Source organism: Raphanus sativus, chromosome 4, assembly GCF_000801105.2.
Source record: "Raphanus sativus cultivar WK10039 chromosome 4, ASM80110v3, whole genome shotgun sequence".
NCBI classification, from domain to species: Eukaryota; Viridiplantae; Streptophyta; class Magnoliopsida; order Brassicales; family Brassicaceae; genus Raphanus; species Raphanus sativus.
Genome location: NC_079514.1, coordinates 34,061,511 through 34,074,944, shown reverse-complemented (window position 1 = coordinate 34,074,944; position 13,434 = coordinate 34,061,511). Strand labels below are relative to the sequence as shown.

The 13,434-nt window shown below is 31.7% G+C and overlaps 2 protein-coding genes and 1 long non-coding RNA gene across 3 annotated transcripts; 2 read left to right on the top strand and 1 right to left on the bottom strand.

Annotated features, from left to right (window-relative positions):
* Positions 1 to 2,013: 2,013 nt before the first annotated feature.
* LOC108814483 (uncharacterized) lies at positions 2,014 to 3,403 on the bottom strand. The gene is made up of 4 exons (XR_001943657.2): positions 3,206 to 3,403; positions 2,983 to 3,100; positions 2,617 to 2,839; positions 2,014 to 2,320 (listed from the first exon to the last, which is right to left on the bottom strand). It is a non-coding gene; the product is annotated as an uncharacterized LOC108814483 (long non-coding RNA).
* Positions 3,404 to 8,115: 4,712 nt separating this feature from the next.
* LOC108839194 (calcium uniporter protein 2, mitochondrial-like) lies at positions 8,116 to 10,446 on the top strand. Its single transcript, XM_057009339.1, has 2 exons — positions 8,116 to 8,847; positions 9,695 to 10,446. The coding sequence occupies exons 1-2, from the start codon at positions 8,323 to 8,325 to the stop codon at positions 10,151 to 10,153; spliced, it is 984 nt and encodes a 327-aa protein (XP_056865319.1). The 5' UTR covers positions 8,116 to 8,322; the 3' UTR covers positions 10,154 to 10,446.
* Positions 10,447 to 11,891: 1,445 nt separating this feature from the next.
* LOC108829908 (uncharacterized) lies at positions 11,892 to 13,145 on the top strand. Its single transcript, XM_018603501.2, has 2 exons — positions 11,892 to 12,032; positions 12,246 to 13,145. The coding sequence occupies exon 2, from the start codon at positions 12,266 to 12,268 to the stop codon at positions 12,962 to 12,964; it is 699 nt and encodes a 232-aa protein (XP_018459003.2). The 5' UTR covers positions 11,892 to 12,032; positions 12,246 to 12,265; the 3' UTR covers positions 12,965 to 13,145.
* The last annotated feature ends 289 nt before the right edge of the window (positions 13,146 to 13,434 follow it).

The window sequence follows — 13,434 nt, the reverse complement described above, 5'->3', positions numbered from 1 at the left end:
AGCTGTAGTTTTATACTCCCTCCGTTATCAAATACTCCCTCCGTTTCGTTTTACTTGTCATTTTATACTTTAACACACATACTAATAAAATATTTAATTTTGTATATTTACTAAATAAAAACATCATTACCAATACACATAACTAGATTTCAACCAATAGAAAAATGGATCAGCATAAAAAGTCAATAAATTTTATATTGAAATCATAAAACGACACTTAACGAAAATTTTGTTTTAAAACGACATTTAATTCAAAACGGAGGGAGTAAATGTCATTCTAGAAATTTTTTTGTTGCAAAATAAGTATCATTTTCAACTTCCAATGCAAAATTTATTAATTCTATGGTGTAATTTTTTTTATTAGTTAAAATATGGTTAGGTATATAGGTAATTGTGTTTTTATATAAAAATACTAGGGTAAGTCCGCGCTTCGTGCGGAAAGTTTGTTATCCGTAAACTTTATTTTTAATATTTTGTTTTCATGTTATATGCAAACTGATAGTTTGTGGTTGATTTTCTTAATTTTTTTAATCTATTTCCATTAAACTTTTTTATTATATACAAAACCATTTTAATCTTGTTGTGCTTAACTAAATTCATATTCAAATTATTGAAATAATTTGAATAAAACAAAATTCTGTTTTTATATGCTAGCATATATCCTTTGAATTGTTTTTAAATCATCTATTTTCACTTCTCTTATGATATATTTTTTTGTTAAGTTGTTTCAGATTACATCTCTCATTCAGACTGTTTATATATATCATTTTTATTTTTATATAAGTATTTAATTATGGTTTAGTTTTTTTTTTCCAAGTTTGGTATGCAGATTCCTTTTTTCTCCATTTATTCAGATGCAATGATTTTATATCAGTATCATAAATTAATTTTCATTTGTTTGGAGAAGTACGTAGGTGGCAATAATCATCTTTGGAGAAATAGGTGGCAATGATGTAAGTAAAAATCAATAGAATAAAACGATTTCTGATATATTATATATGTTTAATTTAATAATATTTAGTTTATTCTCAATTGAAAGTAATATTTACATACCTTTTAAAAAATATTAACATACCTTTATTATTATTTTTATTTTATTTTAGCTATCAATAATATGTTTATCATAAAAAATCATTTTAATTATGTAATTATTTTTACACTTTTATCTTTATTTTGTGTTTACTATAATGATAGAATAAAATTATTTAGAATTACGGTTGATATTCAACATATAAATTGTGTAAAAGTGTCTCTTTCTTATACCTTTGTTTAATAGGGGTGGATTGTGCCATAGTCCTCGTGTAATTTTCAAGGCCACGTTCCTCCGGGTTATGAATTAACTTCTTATTTTTTTAATCATCCTGAACTAACTTAATGTGTTTGACAATCATCATCAAATAATCGGAGAACCTATATTTGTGGGAAAAGCAATAAACTGCATGATTACCTTTGTTTCCTTTTTTCTCTGTCGTGATGGAAAGGCGAGTTGCCCATACCGAGGCTACGATCTTTTGACGCTCAGTGTGTTTGAAGCTTTGAGTGAGTGAGCGTCTGCTGCAGGAGGTGGTTTCTTAATTAACCATATTGTGAGAGAGATGGTATGCTTGTAGTGAAGGTTACGAAAGTTTATTCTGACACAGTGACACACATATAAGCTGGTTAATGGAAGAGTTAAGAGTTTACATATTCGCTGGAATCCTGTGGGATTGCCTTTGTTAATTACTTGTAGCGTTTTCTGTGTGGCAGGCTGTATGCTGCTGATACAATGATGCTAAATTAAACTTTTATTGATTCCAAACAAAAGCATCACAGAAGTCGTATAGAACCATTTTTTCTAACTCATTATTTTTTTGGTTGGTATTTCACAGTTTGTGTTTAGCGTTTTCCATTGGTTGAAGAGCAGTAAGAGTAAGACTGTCACCTTCACTAAAAATTATTAAACTACATATATATATATATATATATATATATATATATATATATATATATATATATATATATGCAGTATAAGTAGAAGATCTGGAAAAACCTTTATTTTTAAAAGCTAAACGAATTATTCTCCCTTTTAATAACCACAACTTGAAGGAAAGATTATATAAATTATAAACACAGCAGCGACATACAAAAAAATTATCATTCTCACTGGCCAAACAAACAATCATTGATCACACACGTAACAAAATTCAACTTCTAGTGATTAACGTTTATATAGTACTTTATATGTTGCAACCTGTCAATATTCAAGTTAACAATTATACGTTCTGTGGTCTTATGTCATCGTTGAATACAGTTTTGATGCCTCTCACTTCACCATCTACATCTGCAACAAAACAATGGTAGAGGATGTAGTTCTTGTTGGAAAACATAGATATTGAACATAAACACAGTGTTGAATAGGGTTGGAGACAGAATTGGTAAATCGGTGTTAGTGTTTGCAAGCATGAGCAGCTGCTAACACAAATCATTATACAGAACATGAGAAACAAAATCATATTCATATTCCTTAGAAGCTAACTGAGTGTATCTGGCAACCAGCTTCTATGCTGTTAAGATTTTGTCAGAATGAGTCATGAAGAAGCCACCAACAACAGAAAAAAAAAAGAAACTGTGACTCACCTGAGGGACACTTTGGTTGATGAGGTCAGTTCTCCAGATTCAGGGGACGTGACAGTTATAAGCTTCTTCTTGCAGTATCTTTTGACTGAACTTTCTCTCAAGACCATCTTCTTTGTCCTCATCATGGAAATGGTTCCTTCGACACATGTATTTAAATATACATATTTTCTGATTTCGTCGAAGATACTTTGTAGGTAATACTGATTCAAGACGGCGGAAGCATCTGGCAAAATAACTTTGTTTATGAACAAAACTTTTTAAAAATAAATTTGACTTTATTATATGGATTCAGGATGGTGGAAATGGCTAAATAATTAAACCACAAAGACTATGTTTATGAACGAAAGACCTAGTTAAATAAGATACCTGAGAGTCCAGAAAATCATATCCATTGCCGTGAGCTCTCCACCACAGCAGATATTCCGAGCATAGCCTCCCCTAAACGGAGCAAACAGACTTTAACAGTGGAGGAGGAGCAGCCAATCTGCAAATCGGAGAGGAAGACCGAAACGTTAGTCATATCTCACAGAATTAGTTTACTGGTTAACTTAAAAGAATGAGAGGATGATTCTTTACGGGGAAATCATACCTTTTTATAGATGAATTTCCATCGCCTTGCAGATCCTGAGATCGCATTTAATATAGATTGTGTGAGAGAGAGTAATGAAGGGTTTCAAGATGATAATTTGGTAACTGGTAACGTTTTGTATCTGAGGAAGAAGATGGAAGAGCGATTTGGACGACCTAATCGTCGTTTGTTTAGGAGAGGCGAAGGAAAAGAACAGTGTGTTAACCAACCCTAAACGACAAAAGACCCAATCAAATCTATTATGGGCCGAAGTAAAGACAAAGACCAGCAAAAAGAAGCCCGATCGAAATGAACAAATGATTTAATGAAACGCAGCGTAGAAACCAAATGGAACAGGTGTCACTGCGAGAAGAACCCACTTAATGACGTGGCAGGCTGAGGAAGGAGAGAAACCCAACTTTATATAAATAGATGTAATATTAATTGTTTCCTTAATCTTTGTGTACAAAGCTAAAGTGACACTTATTTTAAAACAGAAGAAGTATATAGCTTTATATTTAGTGTATAATTATTAAATCAAGTTTTAACACAATAGTTTGTTATTTTCTTTGATAATACTGTATTTCGTATGATTTGTTATCAACAATATCACATTACCTTCTAAAAACGCACAAGTAGAATTTCAAAAGAAAAAAGAGAACGCACAGTTACGCATGTCTTTGCCAGCTAGTATTATTGTAAATAAAGATTTTTTTTACGTCTGGATCGATTATTATCGATTAATTATGCTATTACAATGATGAAAATATTACAAAGACGATTTTACAGCCGATAATTCTACCACCCTGTGAGAATACAGGCCTGACTGCAACACTCTGAGCCGTCCTATGAGATCCATGTTCGATGGTACGCCATGCACCAAGCTGAAGATCTCATGTAACCTGTTTCTCCATAATCTGCATAATTTGATATTTTCTGGGGTTTGAACCCCAGACCTCCGGGTGTAGAAGCAATTGAACCCTTAATCAAACCACATGATCAAGGGGACTTCCACATAAATAAAGATCTCAAAAGACTAATCTATTATATTAAAAGAGAAATCATGATTTTAAATTCATGTGTGATTTTTTTTTTTTAAAATGAACCCCTACTAGAAATCACTTACCATTCATTTATTAATGATATAATGGGTTAGTAATATACTCCCTATGTTCCTAAATATAAAATGTTTAGATAAAAACACATATATTAAGACAAAATCACTTTTCGTTTAGAAAATATAATTAAAGCTATAAATTAATGGTAGTCAACCAATAATAAAATAGATTGTTAAATATGATTGGTCACACAGTTTTTAACAAAATAAAAGTTACATAGAAAAAGAAAAACATCTTATATATTAGAACATCAAAGTTTTTTAAAACATCTTCCATTTAGGAACAGAGGAAGTACCATTCATAATATAACAATCAGATCCTATAACTGGCGGTGGTTTTGAAACCCAAATTTGTTTCCTTAATTAATTATAAACTATATTTTAACCCGCCCTGTTAAAGGGCGAGTATATTTTTTTGTTTTAATTTAGTTTTCATATTTGTGTTTTTTTGTGATTATATTTGTATTTTTTTTGTAATCATATTTTTGTATATAACTTAATTAAAATATATTTTATTAAATAATAGCAATTTAAAAATTGATCAGGTATATTGCCAGTCGAACCCGTTAACCAGCAGATTTCAGTTTTGTTTTAGTCAAAAAATATGATCCGTACAACCTACAAACATTGTACCGGCACCAACCCCATTTAATTTTCGGATATCCGCGGGTTATACATTTTTAAAAATAATTATTTAATTTAGTTATTATAAAAATATAAAAATATATTGATAATAAAAATTATATATTTTAAAATTTTAAATTGTTTTTTTAAATTACCATATTTTTAGAAAGTGTTTACTTTTTTCTTTTTTTTAAAAAATAATTTTCTGGTCGGTGGGTACCTATAATCCAAAATCTACCAACCCGTACCCACTCCAAATAAAATACTTATAAATGGCACCTGCAAATCAATTTTTCAAATAGTTGAACCAAATTTATGATCCACTCTTAAAATGACGGATATATATATATATATATATTTTTTATTTAAATATATAATTTTTATAAATTCTAGGTCGTAACCAATTATATCTGAATATAAAAAATAGGATGTTTCGAGTATTTTAGTTTCGAAAGTGGGATTAGTATAATAGATTTAGTAACTGGAATATATATTTTTTTTTGTTGTTCAAAAATAACTGGAATATTTTAGTTTGTTAAATAAATGTTTGTTTCCAAAAAAATAGGATGTTTGGAGTATATAACTTCCGTAATCAAAAATTATAGATTTAACAGTTATATTAGAAATATTTTAGTTTGTTAAATAAATGTTTGTTCCAGAAAAATAGGATGTTTCGAGCATATAAATTTCGTAATCAAAAATGAAGATTTAAAAATAATAGGATCAAAAAATTTAGATTTTATATACGTAGTGTGTGTAGCATAAAAGAGTTGTATACTTTTGTTTTTTTTAATTTTACCAAAAAAATAGGAATGATGGTCGTGATCCAGCAGTTACATAAATGTTGGTTGTATATAGATGCAGTTATCAATATCATACGCATAAGCAGTTACGTATAGCATTGGTATATTTTTTTTTTGGACTCAACTAATATCAATGGGACATGATCCAAATTAATAGTATTGATGATCCGATTTAACTAAACCAGCGTCATCCAATAAACATGCTGAGTGTTGACCTATTGAACTAAACCAACCTCATGCAAATGCAATACTGACCCGATTTACTAACATAACCTACCCATTTATATAATTCACGTAATTAACAAAACCAACTCTTATATGAAACATTTGTAGACAGATCATACAGTCGGTTCGTCATTAACAACTCGACCATCTCACCGTAAATGATCCATAAAACCTATGTTTTAGAAGGCTGTATAGTCACTTACACATCTATTCTATTTCATGTGTGATTTGAAAATGGATCTATTTTTATTAAATATATTTTTTTTTTTTTTTGTCATCAAACACACAGATTCATATAGATTCTGCGGACCAAACTGGGAACTCTGCATCCATGTGAACGACGAAAGACGATTGCTGTCTGGCACTGCGCGCTAGACGATCCGCCTTTAAATTCTCCGTCCGTGGTACATGTATAATCTGTGAGCTCGAGGAACTGTCTTGTAATCTCTTAATATCCTCCAGATAACTTGGAAAGGCTGACCACTCTTCTGGTTCCGAAACCATCTTTACCAACTGAGAGCAATCTGTTGCAAACGTAACCTGATACTGTCGTAAGTTCTTCATACATTCCATTGCCCAAAGTTCTTCAAATATATTTTAATAAGACTAATAATATATAGAATCTTTGAACTATTTTAATCATAATATCTTTTGATATCTTATCATTTATAAAAAAAAAAATATATATATATATATATATATAATTTTCGAAAAAATATGTTAAACAATATCTTGACAATATCTTAATTTTCAAAAATTAGATGTATATATTTTCACTAATTTCATAATTAGTTTTCAAATTATATTATACATTAATATATTCAGTTGCCTTTTATAAAATGAAAACTAAATATTATATCAAATTTTTTATCTATTATATAATCACAATTAATGATATTAAATTGATATTTATTATGTTGATCTAAAGATTTTATCAATATCTTAACTTTCAAAAGGTTTCTGAAAATATTTTAACTAATTTCTTAACTAGCAATGAACTATTATTATGTATTAATATATATTCAGTTATTATTTTATAAAACAAAATAAAAATCTATCCTCTTTTTATCTATTTTATAATAATAATCAATCATGTTAAAACAATTATTATATTAAACTAAATACAATAAAATTATATTAAATTGATAAATTTATAAATTTCATTTTCATTAATATAAAAATTTATGTTAAAAATATAATATGATGACAAAACAGCTTACATTAGCAGACTATATATTACATATATAAAAATTAACATATCTTAGACTTTTTATATATAATAATATACTATATAAAATGAATAAATGTAAAAAGAATATTGCCAAAGGAAAATCCATATTTGAAGTGCGGGTTAAAAGTTAACATAAATTACACATATTAATATGTTTAATAACTAAATGCAAATACAACAAGATAAATATATAATAAGAAACAACAAATACATGTGACGGGTTTATACAATTAATTATTTACAACATGTAAACTATAAATTATTGTATTTGAAATAATTTTATAAACATTTAAATATATGGTTACAATTAAAAATGTAACCACTAATAATCTAACTAAATATATATGGATATAAAACTGAAAATAACATATGCGCGTTTGCGCGGATCAAGATCTAGCTAGTATAATTAACCCACTTGTCTATCTGTCCCACTTGGTGGCATATTCGACCTCTATCTTGTGCTCCTCAACCATTGGAAATTTGGAATACGGAACCCACAATTATTTTTTCTTCATATTTTTTTATTTATATTTTATGAGAATTGGCTTTCTAGTTTATTTATTTTATCATGATTGTATAAAGTTTGTTTAAAAGTTGTCTCTAAAAACATATGTTTATATGAAAAAGATAGAGTTTGAAAACAAAACTACTTAAAAAAACAACCTAGTAAATTGGTTTTAACAAAAAGACACTAGTAATAAAAATTAGTTAGGTGAAACGAAATAATAAAAACAAGAAAAACACGTGGATCCAAGTTTGCGTACACGTAAAAGGACTTTTGTTTTCCTAATTCTTCTTTGCCGTTGTGAACAAATTTTAGGTTCTAATAATTATCAATTTGACATGATCGGACGGCTATAAAACCATCACAAGCTATCACCACGACCAATCTTAACACGTGGGGACAGCTAATAGCTATTAACAATCTCCACATCTCTCGCGAGAAGTTGGGTTGTAATTCGTATTAATGAATATCTCGTGTACGTCCTGATATACGCTGACGTGTACGAGTCCTTTTCTATGTATTTTAGGAATTCAAGTTACTATATAAACCCTTTTTAGTTTCTGTTTATATTTCATTAAATTAAATATTTATTTTTATTTTTCCGATATTTCTCTCTTCTGTTCATCATCATCAATGGCGATGAGGAAGCTTTTATCGAAGCGTCTCTTCAACATCTCGAACCAAGCATCGCAGAAGAGCCTAACGAATTGCCGCACATCCTCCTCCTCGGTATCCGTCCGAACCAGAATCGCTCCGGAGCCCGGAGACGCCGGGATCTCGCGGCGGTTCTTCCACAACAATACCATGATACGGCCGGAGATCATGCAGATGCCCCTGGGAGAGAGCCTGATCGAGAAGCTCCGCGAGATCGACGGGAGCAAGGATCGAATCCGATTAGACGGGATCGCTCCGCCGACGACGGAGAAGCCGAGTTTGACGGTGGAGGATACGAGGAAGGTTCTGAGAGCGGCGCAGATGGAGATGGTGAAGACGAGGCTTAGGGAGACGGGGAGGAGCTGGATGACGTATTCGGAGTTTGTTAGCGTTTGCGGGGAAGCTTCGTCGGATCCGGAGGATGGAGGTAGGATCGCGAAGATGCTTGACGATTCGGCGAACGTCATCGTTTTGGGAGGTTCCGTTTGTCTAAGACCAGATCAGGTACTTTCCTTCATCTTGTCTACCGTCTACATTAAAATCAATTGTTACCTGTGAAATGAATCTCTGAGTCTGCAGCTGCTTGATTAGATTGGGAGAGATAAAAGCTCTCTGAAGACAAAAAAAAAAAACAATTTGGTTTCCCAAAAAAGTTTGTTCTATCGATTTTGATACCGAAAACTGATACCTTTTTTTCGTGGGTTGTATCTTTTTTCTTTTGCTACAAATTCAACAGGAAAAATTCAAAACCTCTGTTCACCAACAGAGTATCACGTAGGAGGTTCCCAAGTTTGACGTGGTGATGAAGACGAACAGCTTCTACAGAGACCACCATATCTTTTCTTTCCCCCCCTCCCAAAACAAAACCATTGATACAAAACCCAAAATGAAAAATTTAAGAGAGAGAGAGAGAGAGAGGGAGAGGGAGTTGGGAAGCTTTAGAATCGTTTGCCAAAATATTTTTGGGGGTGTTAGGATTTTGAATGTTGAAATCTTTATATACAATATCATGGGTTAGGTTCTTTGTGTAGAGACTAGTGTTCTCTGGGCAGTAGTGTTCAAGATCTTGAAAAGAAACTGGGTATTGGGATGGGATTAACTGACCATAAGTTTATTGTGTGTTTTGAGTGCTAACTGTGTCCCAAAGTCTTTTTTTTTTTTTTTGACTTATGGGGTTACACAATCCTTTGAAGGATTGCTCGTTGTGTGTGTGTGTGTGTTTTTTTTTTGTTGAAACATACTTTTGTGTGTTTATTGTGTCTGATTTACTGCTAATTGTGTCCTAAAAGAAGGTGGTGGAGGTCTTGTTTTACCCAGACGTTTTCTGTTTTTCGTCCTTTTGTCTGATCAGGTTACAAAAACCATTGAAGGCTTGCTTCCTTTGCCAAAGATTCATAACCCAAACGACCCAAGAAGGATCGAGCTGAAAGAGCTGGAAGCAGTAAAGGCTGTGATCGATGTGAAAGCGCACTCTTTGGTGCGGAGAGAGCTCTGGGCTGGTCTCGGTTACTTGGTATTACAGACGGCAGGGTTCATGAGGCTAACGTTCTGGGAACTCTCTTGGGATGTGATGGAGCCAATCTGTTTCTACGTCACGTCCATGTACTTTATGGCTGGGTACGGTTTCTTCCTCAGGACGTCGAGGGAGCCTTCTTTTGAAGGGTTTTACCAAAGCAGGTTCGAGGCTAAACAGAGGAAACTGATGAGTCTTGATGAGTTTGATGTTGAGAGGTATGAAGAACTGAAGAAGCTGTTTTGCCCTAAGGCTTCACATCGTGTTTCCAAGATTCTTGGAACTGTCGGGAGTTAAAATTTTGATTTTTACATAGAAAATGGTTTTGATTCAATGTTGTTGTCACAAATGGTGTCTGATTTTTCCTAACTAGAGGAATCCTACCAAGAAAAGGAGAACAATAGAAAAAGAAAAAAAAAAGGTAGATGAAGTTCTCAAGTTTTCAGTTTTCCCAAAAAACGTTTGCGGCTTTTGTAAAATCAGGGAAGAGTCATGTTTCAATGTTTTCATTATGATCAATTTTAAGTGTAAAACATCTTGTAAATAAGTGTTTTAGTTGTAATAGAAACTATTAATACTTGACAAATGTATTCATATCTCCATAAATTTAAATTAAACTTAATCGGACGTTGCCCGTCACCAGAAATCCTGACGAGACTGTCGGTGAAAAACGAAAAAAATATATTTGCAAACAAGGAAAGAAAATATATTTTATGAAAATAAATTTTATATATAATGGTATTTCACAAAATGAAAAGTTCACAAAAAAGGTTTGATCTTAAAAATAATCATCAGTTTAAAAAATAACATCATAGCATTATATATAAAGCATATTTTAAGGCTTAAAATATGAAGTCTATTTTCTTTATATACTTTATAGTTTATATCAGTCTATTTTTTCAGGTTATTTGAAAATTAATTTAAGGCTTCATATTTTTATTTTAGAATTTTTATATATTTGTACAACACAATATACCTATAACAAAAATACATAAACCAATATGAATTGGCATGATTAAGATTATTTCTTAATTATGTGAACAAAATAAATTTTTAGTTATATTTTCTACATCTAAAATATAAAATCACTTAGATTTTTTTAAAATTATTTTGTAGATATTGATATCCATTAATGAGCTTTCAAAATTTTATCTTCATTTATAAAATTTTGTACTAACCATCAATTTGTTTTTTTCTCTTATTTGAATCCATAAAAATTAAATTATACAAAAGAATTTTAAAAATATATATGCAGATTTAAGATGAAAACTGAATTAATGCAATAAATAGAACTAATCAAATATAGTTAAATACAATCATGAGCGATTGTGTTTCGGTTTGAAAAAATATGTTTAACTCAATATAACTCATAAAATGAGTAACTTAAACTATCTAAATTTTTATATTCAAAATAAAAGTGTAAATGCAAAACAATAATTAATTAAAATTTTGATTTTTTTAGCACAAAAAGTACTATGATTAAATTTGGAAAATTAAATATAATTCAATATATATAAGTAATAACCAAATAGGCTAGATATTATATCCAAATTATATGTCTAATTAGAATAATATAATATCACTTAAAATAATCATAAATATAAACTATAAAATAACTAAACTAAAATTAAAATATTAATAGTTTTATTATGTATTTATTTTAAAATATTTTTATCCGTGCATGAACACATAACGTTCAAATAAGAAAATAGCATACTATAAAATAACTAAACTAAAATTAAAATATTAATAGTTTTATTATGTATTTATTTTAAAATATTTTTATCCGTGCATGAATCAAATAAGAAAATAGCATATAAATAAAGATAAATAAATCGAGAAACTATTTGATAAGCTCTGCATTCTATTCCATCTATGAAAGAGATTTCCAGTTGGGCCCATATAAATAATAGGGCTTATTTAGGGCCTAATTTCCCTAAATAATAAATCAAAATGTCCAGACAAGAAAAAGGAAAAACAAATATAAAAACTAAAATTTCAGAAATAGCCTCGAACGTTCTCTCTCCCTCTCTCAAGGTAACACACTATTTTCCTTTTCTTTTTGTGTAAGGATTCTGTTTTTTTTCACGATGTCATGTCTCCTCTTTACTCTCGTTCGAATCTCTTCTGTCTAGCGAAGTTCTCGTCTCTCTGTTCCTTGTCCCTTTATTTTCATGTAAGTTTCCTCTTAATTTTGATCTAATCTGATAATCGGACTAGATTTGGATCCGAACTCCAATCTATTTATCTTTGTCAATTCGAATCGCCAGATCTGAGAGACAAAAAATTTAGGGTTTTGGTTTTGGGTTTTGTCCGAATAACATGATCCACGGCTTTCAATTGATTCTAATTCTAATTTCTAGGTCTTTGATTTGATTTTATTTTGCAGTAAAACAGATCTTCCAATAGATGGAGAAGGGAGAATCAACAAGCACGTCCTACTCAGACACAAACGGATCATCACCAAACGAACCAGACCACGACTTCGAATGCAACATCTGCTTCGAGCTAGCTCAAGACCCCATCGTCACTCTCTGCGGCCACCTCTTCTGCTGGCCTTGCCTATACCGCTGGCTCCACCACCACTCCCACTCCCAAGAATGCCCCGTCTGCAAAGCCCTCGTCCAAGACGACAAGCTCGTCCCTCTCTACGGCCGCGGCAAGAACCAGACCGACCCTAGGACCAAACGTTACCCTGGGATGCGGATCCCAAACAGACCGGCCGGTCAGAGACCCGAGACCGCCTCTCCTCCTCAGCAGCAGCATCCTCAGAACAACGATGCGGCTAGTAACTTTTTCAACTACGGTATTGGTTTGATGGGTGGGTTTATGCCGATGGCGACTACTAGGATTGGGAACTTCAGCTTTGGGGTTGGTGGGTTGTTGCCTTCCTTGTTTAACTTTCAGTTCCACGGGTTTCCGGACGCGGCGATGTACGGCACCGCGCCTGGTTACCCTTTTGGTGGCGGTTACCATAACGGTTTCCGTGGGGTTCCTTCTGGTAACAACAATGAAGCGACGCCTGGTGGAGGGCACCCAAGCGATGCAGCTCTGAAGAATATCTTAATTGTCGTTGGAATTTGCGTGCTCTTATTCCTTTTATTGTGAAAACAACAGAGATTCAGTTTGGTTTTTTATTTCCGGGTATGTGGTTTGAACAATGTCTGTATATACGGTAATAGCCTGAGAATGTGTCTGCTTTCTCCTACGTTTGTTTTTGCTATTTGAAGAAGAAACTTGGCTCTTCTATACACTGACTCGTTTTTATCTTATTTGCTTTTGTGCTGTCTATGCGTCTTATGAAAACCAGCCGTTGTGGAATAAATGTTACATATGATTAGTCAATTAGATAAAGGTTGGATATGTTCTTGCTTATAGACAGACTTTGAGATGCCTTTTGAAACTGATTTCTGCTTTAGTACTTACTGATAAACACCACTTACTCGTCCATGCCTTAAATCCAGTCTCTTTAGAACCTTTTAATAAGTCATTAATCTTCTATTAACACCAATCCTGATCATACACTTGTATGGGATGTTTAGTGAATAACTCTTTTTGTTTTTCTGTCTGCCTCATGC

Bases quoted from the DNA above. Each gene is read 5' to 3' on its own strand.
- LOC108839194 (XM_057009339.1), top strand. From the start codon at position 8,323: ATGGCGATGAGGAAGCTTTTATCGAAGCGTCTCTTCAACATCTCGAAC. The intron at 8,848-9,694 runs GTACTTTCCTTC...TTGTCTGATCAG, and splicing joins TTTGTCTAAGACCAGATCAG to GTTACAAAAACCATTGAAGG.
- LOC108829908 (XM_018603501.2), top strand. From the start codon at position 12,266: ATGGAGAAGGGAGAATCAACAAGCACGTCCTACTCAGACACAAACGGA.